This window comes from Kogia breviceps, chromosome 17 (assembly GCF_026419965.1).
Source record: "Kogia breviceps isolate mKogBre1 chromosome 17, mKogBre1 haplotype 1, whole genome shotgun sequence".
NCBI lineage: Eukaryota > Metazoa > Chordata > Mammalia > Artiodactyla > Physeteridae > Kogia > Kogia breviceps.
The window spans coordinates 4,001,169-4,013,529 of NC_081326.1; the positions used below are offsets into that span (position 1 = coordinate 4,001,169).

Sequence of the window (12,361 nt, forward strand, 5' to 3'; positions counted from 1 at the left end):
TGAAAACTACTGTAACACAACCGTCAGTAAACTAAGCTGTTAAAACATCCCATCAAATATGAAATTATATACACCTCACAAATAGTTAAAAGATACAAATTTTGATAAACTGATCATCTTGTAAAATGAAAATCCTCAGAAAACTGGCTTTGGGTGAAATGAATTTCGAGAACTGTTCTACATTTATTTAACCAATGACCTATTATTTGGCAAACAAGCCTATTTCTTTTTTTAATTTATTTTTTTAAATTGAAGTACAGTTGATTTACAATGTTGTGTTAGTTTCAGGTGTACAGTAAAGCGATTCAGTTGTATACTATATATATATATGTATATATATATACACATATATTCTTTTTTTTTACATTCTCTTCCATTATATCTTATTAAAAAATACTGAGTAGAGTTCCCTGTGCTATACAGTAGGTCCTTGTTGGTTATCTATTGTATTTAGTAGTGTATATGTATATATAGTGTAAAGTGTATACACACTGCTATTGTAGAGTAGTGTGTATATGTTACTTCCAAACTCCTAATTTATCTTCCCCCAACCTTTCCGCTTTGGTAACCATAAGTTTGTTTTCTAAGTCTGTGAGTCTACTTCTGTTTTGTAAATAAGTTCATTTGTATCATTTTTTTTAGATTCCACATATAAGTGATATCATATGCTATTTGTCTTTCTCTGTCTGACTTACTCCACTTAGTATGATAATCTCTCCATGTTGCTGCAAGTGACATTATTTCATTCTTTTTTAAGGCTGAGTAATATTCCATTGTACACACGTACCACATCTTCTTTATCCATTTGTCTGTCGATGGACATTTAGGTTGCTTCCATGTCAAACAAGTTTATTTCTAATTGGATGGTATTACAAACAGTCTCACAATAAAAATCCTTTTCTACAGAGCTTTGTGTAACTGCCCAGTTATTTTCTTAGAAATCACTTATTTATGGAGGTGAGGATGTGCTGGGAAGTGGATACATTTTAAAGACCTGGCTAAGTGTTGTCAAGGTGAAAACTATCACTTAGCCTCTCCTGCCCAGCCCAGCAATTTCATTTCATGGTGAGGAGATTAGAGGCCCGAGACGGGAGTGGTTTTGTCCATCATTATAGGACAGTCCAGGCTGGACCCCGCCGTCAGGTGTCCCGACTCCTAACTTCCCTGCACCTCTCGTGACCTCTCCACGCCCTCTTCCAGGCAAGAGCCAAGTTACTCTTCCACTTTCTCTGTCCTGGACGCCAAAACCTCATCTATCTCTGGAGTTGTCTTGCACTTCTTTTCTGGACTTATTCTAATACATATAGTGATGAAAACTGTACTGGTTTATTAAAGTTCTAATAAACGCAGTCAAGTTGCTGTATTTACGCATCATGATTTCAAAATATCTTCGTGTCAGGTTAGCTTTACATTTTTGTGCTACGCATTCATGTTGTAGTTCACTCCTAACCCCTGGGTCTTCCTGCAGCCGTGCCTGGGTCTTAAAGCACATAATAAAGAAATGGTTTGAAACCAGATGAAGACATCAGCCAACACGAGATAAATTAAAATGTATCAGATTTTGATCACAAAGGCATAAAGAAAAGTTAATGAAGAAGAAATCAGCCATACTGCAGTGGATCTCTCAATACTCGGGGGGGGGGACTTTTTTAAATTAATTTTTTATTGATATACTTCAGATACCGTCAATTTACCCTTTTAAGGTGTACAATTGAGTGGTCTTTAGTGTATTCACGAGTTGTAAAACCATCCCCACTATCTAATTCCAGAACCTACTGCATCTTGTGTGTAGCAGGCTTGCAGACTTTACAATTGCCATTCAGCTGTGCAAAGAAAGCAAGAAAACAAGCTTCACACTAAGTCTCTCTCCAGCGCTCTGAGTAGCGACAGGTGGAAAAATGGCCTTCAGTTTGCCAAGTGGGTTCAGATCTTTTCCACTAAATAGTCTCTTTTCCATCACGACTCTATTCCTTTAAGAGAAGAGCTTGGTCCTTCACATTTCTTCTGCCCCTTTCGAGGACGTAGGTAGATGCAGGTTTCTCTTGTGTTACTTGGGGAGAAAGAAGCCATAGATTCTTTCCGTGTTCCTGGTGTGCCTGCTGATGGGACCGGCGCTGCTGACCGGGGGGAATGTTACACTGACACCCGCCCCCCAAGCAAATGGATCACATGAGGACAGTCGGAAGCCCCTGGATCCCCTTCAAACCTCCCACAGGCTGAGTGAGGGGAGGCTTGTCTTGACACCTCCTTTCCTTCATGCTCCACCGTGTGGGAGACACAAAGCAGGGAGGGGACCTGGAACCATCTAGATAGTCTTCAAGCCACTTCCCAACCCACCCCCATACCCAGCTGGTTCTTAACAGGAAAAGTGGCTGTTTCCTACATAGAAAACCAACTTACAGTTACCAGGGGGTAAGGGGGGAGGGATAAGCTGGGAGACTGGGATTGACGTATACACACTACTATATATAAAACAGACAACTAATAAGGACCTACTGCATAGCACAGGGAACTCTACTCAATACTCTGTAATGATCTATATGGGAAAAGAATCTAAAGAAAGTGGATATATGTATATGTGTAACTGATTCACCTTGCTGTATAGCAGAAATTAACACAACATTGTAAACCAACTATACTCCAATAAAAATTAATGAAATAATAATAATAAAGAAATGACATAGGGCTTCCCTGGTGGCGCAGTGGTTGAGAATCCGCCTGCCAATGCAGGGGACACGGGTTTGTGCCCCGGTACGGGAAGATCCCACATGCCGCGGAGCAGCTAGGCCAGTGAACCATGGCCACTGAGCCTGCGCGTCCGGAGCCTGTGCTCTGCAACGGGAGAGGCCACAACAGTGAGAGGCCCGCGTATCACAAAAAAAAAAAAAAAAAAAAGAAATGACATAGAAGCAAGGAAGCCAGAGATGCTCAGTTAAAAACAGTGGACGGGGGATGGCCACCCCCTTGGACACTGATTCTATCCCAGTTCTAGTCTTTCCAGTGCTCTCCTCTGCAGGCCCCTCTTTTTCATTCTTGTAAAACAAAGAGTACTTTTTTAAGATCACGTAGCCCTTCCTTCAAGGGGGAGCCCGATGGCTCAACCTTAGTCACAGACTGGAGGTGACATTCATAGCCCAGGAGCAGCTCTGGGGGCCAAGTCGTCACAGCCTTGCTCTTGATCTGGAACCTCAAGGAAAACTGGGAGCTGGGGATTTCCAAGTACCAAAGTGACATTGACCTAGTTGCCCCAAGACGGTGTTCTTGTTTCATAAGGTAGTTAGACCTTAGGGAGGGCTTTATAGTAGAGGCTGGTCAAGTAGGAAAGCCAGGCTCTGGAGCCAGGTGGGCCTGGGTTACCAGCTTTCCAACTGTGTTGACAATGGCTTTCTGGGTGATTTTATCGAGGAAAAATATCAAGAATGTATGAAAATGATTACCATGGTGTATAAGAAACAAAAACCTAAGTTGCTTAAGTAGAGAGAGTCTGGCTATACCCTTTTCAATTCTATCTCTTGCAAAAGGAATTTAGGGAAATTGACAAAAGAAAAGACAACTTCTTAGGGTGGAAGTGATGGCGTTGGTCGTGGAGTGCATTCTGGCACGCTCTCCTCATCTGCCCTCCCGAGGACACACCTGCGAGTCTTTTCTGACCCCCTTTCTTTCTGATAAGTAGTTTGGAGAAAACATCACAACTCCTCCGTGGACTTTGCTTCTCTAAAACAGCCTCCAAAGTCTCATCCTTGAAAGTAAAGTAAGAAGGAAAACAATCAAAGGGTGTCTAAAAGGTTTCTGTTTGGGTGGGCAAAGTACCTCTCTTGAGTTACGCAACTGGTGCAGACCGCATGGATGGGAATTGTTTTAGGGAGAGTCCCTGTGAATGACCCTTGAACCAACCTCAACCTACTTTGGAAGCTCAAGGCCACTTCTGTCTGGGGGATCCTTACCACCCTTCTCCATGGCCTTGGGGCTTCCTTTCTCTTTCTAGGCTCCCCAACTCAGAACACTCTTTGGGAGATGAGCTCCCTCCACAGTCATGCAGGAGGCTCGGGTGGATAGAAGTGCAGCTTCAAGGCCGATGGGCCAAGGTCCACTTTAACGGGGACCTTTGATCACCAGGCACAGGGCCGTCTGTCGGAGTGTCATCCTGGTATGCGCTGTGCCAGACCCAGAGCAAGCAAGTCCACGGCCTTCTCTTTTTTCCCACTCGCCGTGTCCGTCTCCCACCTCAGAGATGCTTCTGGTTACTCCAGAACACGACCACTTGATGTTGCAAGGTCAGGCAAGAGAAAGGCAGTGACAGGATGGAGACTTCAGAGCCTGTGGATGAGTCATTCACTTGCTGCTGGGAAAACGCAACGCAAATTTACGAACTCAGCTTGGGAAGCGGCAGTGAAGTGGAAAAAAAATGTTTTAAATTTCTTTTTGGCTGCTAGGATAAAGGCAGAAAATGCATCAGTCGCCAAAAGACCAAAATGCGTAAGTCGTAATAAAAATAAAAACAAAAACAGTTTCTTTTGTAGCACTTTGTAGAGGCAAGAAATTTAGGTTCTCAGGGGTTAAATTCTAGTCCCTTGGGCTTCCCTGGTGGCGCAGTGGTTGAGAGTCCGCCTGCCGATGCAGGGGACACGGGTTCGTGCCCCGGTCCGGGAAGATCCCACGTGCCGCGGAGCGGCTGGGCCCGTGAGCCATGGCCGCTGAGCCTGTGCGTCCGGAGCCTGTGCTCCGCAATGGGAGAGGCCACAACAGTGAGAGGCCCGCACATCACAAAAAAAAAAAAAAAAAAAAAAATTCTAGTCCCTTTGTTTTAAACTTTTAAGATATAGGATTGTGTGAAATAGCTGTTAAAACGTGGATTCAGATTTTATAGGGGAAGTGGCATCCAATTTCCTGTTTCTGATTTCTTTAAGCTCTCAGAATATGAGAACTTGGTGATTTCAAAATCTGTATAGCCGAGAGGGGGGTGAATTTGCATGGACTTCAGGCTGAAATAGACACGATGGACTATCTTTTAAACTTGTGAAACTTATGATGAGTAACAAAATATTACCCAAAATGTATATTATACAAATCCAAACTCAGGAACCTCTTTCACTGCACAATTCCTTTGCTTCTTCCTTAACGACAGAGTAATATACACATTTACATTCAGGTCATCATGTTATAAAAGTGGACAGCAGAGTAACATGGCATGTAGGGTACCTTGCCCGAAAGAGGGGAGGGGCAAGAGCAGGAGAAAATGCAAGTGGCCCGTGTGTCAGCCTGAGGCTGAGATGGGAGGTGTGCCTCTGCTGTTCCCTGTTTGGGGTGAGGTGGGGTTTCCTTGCGCTTCTCATCGTGGGATTGTTTCTCTCCCAATGTTGGAGGGGAAACTGGCGTTTGGACCACATTTATTTATGTACTTAACAAAGATGTATCTAGCTCTTACTGTGTGCTGCTTTAAGTATAATTCTAAGCACTTTACAAATATCAACTGATCCTCATAACAACCTAATGAGCTCGATGAAGTTATCTCCAGTTTTTCAGAAGGAAACTGAAGCACAGAGGTTAGGCCACTTGCCCAGGTTCACGCAGTTAAATAATTGAGGGACCCAGGATCTGAATTTAGCAATCCAAATTCACAGTCCTTTACTCCAAAATATTTCGCAAATTGTGGTGTCTTCCTTAGGAATTTTTAAGAGAAAATTTCTGTATACGATTGTGCACCTTACAAGTGGACTTCAGAACCCAGCCAACATGGTAGTGGGTATCCTTTCAGACTTTTTTCTGTGGACATTAAATATATATGGGTATGTGTGTATATATATGTATATACTGATTGGTTATATAAATTGATTGATATGTATGATTTTTTTTCAGTCAGTTATGATTGGTGGTCAAGAACATCCAAATTATACAAATCTCTCTTTTTAACCCACTTCAGTCTCATAATACGTCAGTTTGGTCTCATTTAATGGACTCTCCCCTATTGATGGACACCTCGTCTCTTTCTGTAGTATAAATAAGGCTGATATGAACATTCATTCATATTCCCTTTGTGACAGAGGGCTACCCACTGTCTCTGTCTCATTAGATCACCTGCTCGAGCTTATGTGTGAACATCCCGGGGTTGTATTTGCATGTCAGACACTCAGGTATTATTATGAGTAACTCAGAGTCTCCACATGTAAAATGTGCCTTCATTTACTGTTAAACAAACAAACAAACAAATTGAAGACGTTGTCATCTACATCTTCCACAGCACTTTATGTAAAGCCCATCATACAAAACTTTAGAATTCTCAGGCCGGGGCCCCCCTGTCTGGTGAGGACCAGGTCAGCTTCCTCTTTCCCTGGTGAAAGCGGGATATGATGCGGGCTTTCCTCTGGCCCCTCCTGCCAGGAAGCTCCCGCAAATCCCGTGCCCACCACGTTCCACACTTGCAGCCTCCTCTTCTCCTTGCCTCGAGTTTCCCGTTTCCAGTTTATTAAACTCACTTTTTGTAAAAGCATTTCGGATCCTTTTGAGAAAGAAGAGGCTATGAAAACAATCTCTTTAGTATTATTAATAAGGAGATAAAAATGCATGTTTCAAAATAGCCATTGTTTGGCAACATAGTAATTAAAAAAAAAAAAGAAAAAGCACAGACTTTAGGCTACAACTATGTGAGTCCACCATTCACTTGTGCAATGGCTTTAGGCCAGCCATTTAATCTCTGCAAGCGTCAGTTTACTTCTCTGTAAAGTGGGGTTAATAATACCTGGGTCATGGGATTTCTTCGAGGATTAAATGAGATGCTCAGAAAATTACAAATGTTTAATTGAAAAATACTAAGGTGTAAATCACTGTAAAGCGTAGCTCCTGTCACTTGCAAAGACGTAAGTGTGCTCTCAGTTTTTGTTGGGGGTGCATGTGTTTTGTGCTTTTCTGGTACCTTCGTACAGTGAAAAGAATTGAGGACCTGGTGTGAGCTGGTGGTGTTTATCCCCCGATGCAGCGAGATGCTCTCTGAGCTTTCCTGCCGGAGTGTTTGAATTGCAGGGACCCAAACTCAAAGCTCAGTGCTAGTGGGTTAGGGGCTTCTTCTACAGTACGTACTTTGGGCTCTCAATGAGCCATGTGATGGGGGAGGGGAAATCATGACATAAGCGTAAATAAACGATAATCTGCGGATTATATCACACATCCACCTTCTCCGTCTTCCTTCCCACGGAGCAGGCCCTCGGACAGTCGCCGTCACCCCTTCAGAGGGCTGGGTCACCGATTCCTCGCTCTGCGCCCCGTAACGAAGACCCACAAAGCGCGTTTCTAATCTCATCTCATCTCCTGCCTTCACACACAAACGCGCGCGCGCACACATACACACTACAGGGGTTCCTAATATTTTGGAAAAAAGATTTTTTTTCATGAAGTTGTTCGTACCATCCTCCTATTTTCTCCCTTATCCGACTTTTTATTTTGAAAATTTCGAATCTACAGAAAAAAAAGAATACCCTCACCTAGATTCACTATTTTTTTTTTTTTTTTTTTTTTTTTTTTTTTTTTTTTTTACTATTTTGCCACATTTGTCCCCTCCTCTTGTTCCCCCGGTCCCCTTTCCCTTTTTCATTTTGGCGGAAGTGTTGAAAGTTGCAGACACCCTGAGCCTGCATCCCTACCTGCCTTGCCTGCATCTCCTCTGACGTGGACCTTCTCCTGCGTGACCGCAGTACTGTCATCACGCCTTGAAAGAGCACAGTTGCCCACGATCACATTCACACGTATTCAGATTTCCCCAAGGATCCAGCCACGTGTCCTTCCCCCTCCTCCCCCCCATTCATTCAAAGCTCATTCAAGATAGAGCTCCGCCCCTTCCCCTCCCCTGTCCTTTTTGAGGTGGCCAGCTTTTGGCACTTCGTGGATTTGTCTGATCATTTTGTTCCTCTGACCTCTGTGTTTCCTATAAACTAGAAGTTAGTGCTAGAGGTCTCTGTCCCTCTGTCTCTAATAAAAACAACAACGGCTAGGGCGGGGGCGTCTCCTTTCCTTTTCCTTGGCCCCCTTGAGCAGGAGGGGTTCGGATGAGCATACTGGAAGCCCCGAGTGCCGCAGCCAGAGCCAGAGCGCTCGGTCCCTCCGCTCTTTCCGTGAACCCTCTCGAGCACCTGCTCTGAGCAGGCAAGTGGTAGGGAAGGAGCAGGTTAGGAGCCCGGCCCGTCTGCTTCGGTTCCGTTTGGGGAGCTGACCTTAAAGAAACCCACGTGTTTTATTCCCGTCCTACCCCTAGTCTCTTCATGACACTTTTTTTCCTTAGATTCCATATATATGTGTTAGCATACGGTATTTGTTTTTCCCTTTCTGACTTACTTCACTCTGTATGACAGACTCCAGGTCTATCCACCTCATTACATTTAACTCAGTTTCATTTCTTTTTATGGCTGAGTAATAGTCCACTGTATATATGTGCCACATCTTCTTTATCCATTCATCTGTCAATGGACACTTAGGTTGCTTCCATGTCCTGGCTATTGTAAATAGAGCTGCAATGAACATTTTGGTACATGACTCTTTTTGAATTATGGTTTTCTCAGGGTATATGCCCACTAGTGGGACTGCTGGATCATATCATAGTTTTTTAAGGACCCTCCATACAGTTCTCCATAGTGGCTGTATCAATTTACATTCCCACCAACAGTGCAAGAGGGTTCCCTTTTCTCCACACCCTCTCCAGCATTTATTGTTTCTAGAGTTTTTGATGATGGCCATTCTGACTGGTGTGAGATGATACCTCATTGTAGTTTTGATTTGCATTTCTCTGATGATTAATGATGTTGAGCATTCTTTCATGTGTTTGTTGGCAATCTGTGTATCTTCTTTGGAGAAATGTCTATTTAGGTCTTCTGACCATTTGTGGATTGGATTGTTTGTTTTCTTGATATTGAGCTGCATGAGCTGCTTGTAAATTTTGGAGATTAATCCTTTGTCACTTGCTTCATTTGCGAATATTTTCTCCCATTCTGAGGGTTGTCTTTTGGTCTTGTTTATGGTTTCCTTTGCTGTGCAAAAGCTTTTAAGTTTCATTAGGTCCCATTTGTTTATTTTTGTTTTTATTTCCATTTAGAGCATGGCCTTGAGGATATGGGGAGGGGGAAGGGTAAGCTGTGACAAAGTGAGAGAGGGGCATGGACATATATACACTTCCAAATGTAAAATAGATAGCTAGTGGGAAGCAGCCGCATAGCACAGGGAGATCAGCTCCGTGCTTTGTGACCACCTAGAGGGGTGGGATAGGGAGGGTTGGAGGGAGACGCAAGAGGGAGGAGATATGGGGATATATGTGTACGTACAGCTGATTCACTGTGTTTTACAGCAGAAACTAACACACCATTGTAAAGCAATTATACTCCAATAAAGATGTTAAAAAAAAAAAAAAAAGAAACCCACGTGTAACGGAACGGCCGTCTTAATAAGAAAAATGAGAGTGTGAAGCGTGAGGAGTGGGCAGAGCGGTGGCCTTTTCAGTAGGCTGGTTGGGAAGACCTGTGGGGAGGTAACATTTGGGTCCAGATCCGGAAAAAAGAGAGGGACCCAGCCGGCTGCGGCCCGGGAAGGAGAGCGGGCCCGGGGAAAGCCAGGCTGCCCGGGCCGGCGCGCATGCGTCCTGGGGACCCGCCGGGCTCCTCCCCTCGCACTCGGGGGCGCCGTCGGGGATCCGCGCGGGGGTGGCCTTTTCCGCTACCGAGTTCCCTCCTTCAGGCATCACCGTTTTAATGCGGATGATTGAAACACAGCTTCTTTGGAGGATGAGGGTGGGACTGGTCCGAACAGAACTCCTCTGTTTATTTACAGATCAACTAGAAAACCCATCTCCATTTCAGAAACTTTAGCAAATTAAAAAAAAAAAACAAAAAAAAACTGTCCTATTTTGAGTCAAAGGAGTACTTGCTTCCCCTTTATTTTGGGAACTACAGCTCGCTGGTTTCAGAAAGGGGTGTGACTGTCCTTAGAGGCTTCCTACGTCGACCAGGGAAATGATAAACAAGGTGAAGGTCGCAGACCTCCTGGGAGCCTGCAGGACCAAAGGCCGATGAGCTAGGGCGACAATGCAGAGAGGTTGACAGTTCAGAGAGGAGCCCCCGAGGTTTCTCGGTGCAACGGGAGGTGTTCCGAATAACCACCGCCCGCCTTCCCCACGCGGAACCATCCATCTACCGTCCTCTGAAGCTCTAGGCAGGGCCCCCCCTTGGCCGCACAGATCACTGGGGGGCACGCGCCCCCCACCCCCTCCCCGGGCCCAGGAGAACTTCCTGGACTGTGTCCAGGGAATCTGTTCTGTGAGCCTAGACGAGTCCGGTGTGCCTTCAGGTTTGGGAACGCTGCCCTCTAAGACCTTCTAATGCAGCTCATAACATTTTGCTTTGTTTTCAGTGTATAGACTTGACCACGAGGCTGTACTGTAGGGCGATATTCATACCCGATTTCAGTTTTAAAATCATCTTTGGAGCCCCCAGAGGGCTTTGGGGGGCGCTCTACACATCCTAGTGTTAACTGAACAGACGAACAAGAGTCTAGCATTTAGAGGGGTGGCTCCGCCTGTCTGGTTGCCCGGGACAAGCCCCCCCCCCCTCTGTCGGCGGTTCTTCCCCGAAGCCTTAGGCTTGCTGACGGCACCCTTTTGTGCCTCTGGCTCGGACATCTCTCCTGGTTTCCAGGCTCACCCGTCTCACTGGGAAGCGTACAGGATGTGATTGTTTGGGAGTTCCTGCAAAAAGCATCTCTTCTCCATACCTGCGCCTCTTCTTTTATTTCCAGTCTGGTGAGGGCCACCACCATTGCCCCAGGCCCCAAGCCACTCTGGGTTAGAGCCGGATTCTGTGCCTTCTGTCTCTTAATCACGCTTGCCTTTGAAGCCCCAGGTCCCCTCACTTCACCTTGCACAGTGACATTTGTCTTCAGTGGTGCTTCCCTCTCCAGCCCAACTCCTGGACTTCCCTCCTTGTTCCCTGAGGGGACCTTGTTATCTCAGGGTCAATACTTTGCATGTGAAGTTCCTTCTTCCTGGAATCCCTTTACTGACTTTGCCACCTGGCTGACATCAGTCCCATTCTGACTCACAAAGCGTTTCCTTCAGGACACTTCCCTGCCCACATCCTTTTCCTCTGCCCGAGTGCTATGTCTTTTCCTATGTCCTGTGCAGCCTCAGTCATTGACTTGACACATTGTATTGTGATTTTAATTCACCCATCTTCGCCACAAGAATATGAGCGTCTTTAGGGCAGGAATTGTATCTTACTGACATAAAACCGATGCTCAATAGATAGTTTTTGAATGAATGAATGAACAAATGTGTGAACAAGCAGCCAGTTTGTGAACGGTATCCACCTTTCAGTTTGTTAAACCATTCGTAATGAAGAATAAAAGCGTATTTTTTTTAACTCTTCGTTCATGGAGAGATTTTGGTGGCTTGAAGCCAGTTCTGGAATGGTAAAACAATGCCATGGCTTTTGTATTCCAACAGGAACTATGGGATGTATAAAATCAAAAAGGAAAGACAATCTGAAAGACGATGGAATAGATTTGAAGACTCAACCAGTACGTAATACTGACCGAACTATTTATGTGAGAGATCCAACGTCCAATAAACAGCAAAGGCCAGTAAGTAGATAGTCTCAGGGGAGCATTCCCACAGCAGGATCAAAGCATGACTGCGTAATTTAAACACCAAATCTGTACCATGTGCACGCAAAAAAAAAAAATCATGTCAATTACTTGGGCCTCCAATAATTTTTGATGTGCTTTGTAACATAATCCTTTAAAGAGCTTATAAATATTTTCAGGATGACCAGGCCACTTAATGTACAATAAAGGGGGCTTTGGTCACCTTCTTATGTGTGGAGATAATCACCTTTCCTATCCCTGGTGTGAAGACCCACTCTTTATATATAAAGATATGTATCTGAGCTGGTGTGACTTAGGATAGGTAGTGAGATTACAAGGAAATGCTGGATTCAAGTCAGAAGCCAAAATAGGTCCTTTGGTGTATCATACTTTATCCCATCTCGTTGTTCTTTAATTAATTCAAAATAGTACAGACACTGAAGTTGTCATGACTTATTACAGAGAATTAAAAGATTTTTTTTTAAAAGCACAACTAATTCTGCCTTCTAACCTTACACAGATATCTGTACCAGCATTTTTATATGAGTGCGGTGCTGTTTGATGCGTCTGAGAAATGCTTGGCAAATGAAGGACTAATGCCACATTTCATGGGAGAGAGGAGCAGAGTTTTGGATAATTACAACCTTAAATGCACTTTATTTCAGATTTTATATCCTCTCCATCTATTCACTCACTATATGTATGTATGTATATCTCCCATTGCCTGGTTTTTATGGAATTCCTCAGC

At 44.4% G+C, this 12,361-nt stretch overlaps 1 protein-coding gene across 6 annotated transcripts in view; it reads left to right on the forward strand.

The window, feature by feature from the left end:
- LYN (LYN proto-oncogene, Src family tyrosine kinase) overlaps positions 1-12,361 on the forward strand; it is a 108,958-nt gene that overhangs the window by 44,303 nt on the left and 52,294 nt on the right. For 4 of the 6 annotated variants that reach the window (XM_059043385.2, XM_067017860.1, XM_067017859.1 and 1 more), the window contains exon 2: positions 11,474-11,610. In XM_059043385.2, the coding sequence (XP_058899368.1) occupies positions 11,479-11,610 (132 nt within the window). In that variant the 5' untranslated portion in view covers positions 11,474-11,478. The remainder of the gene's footprint in view (positions 1-11,473; positions 11,611-12,361) is intronic. The other 2 variants (XM_067017862.1, XM_067017863.1) reach the window with 1 other exon arrangement.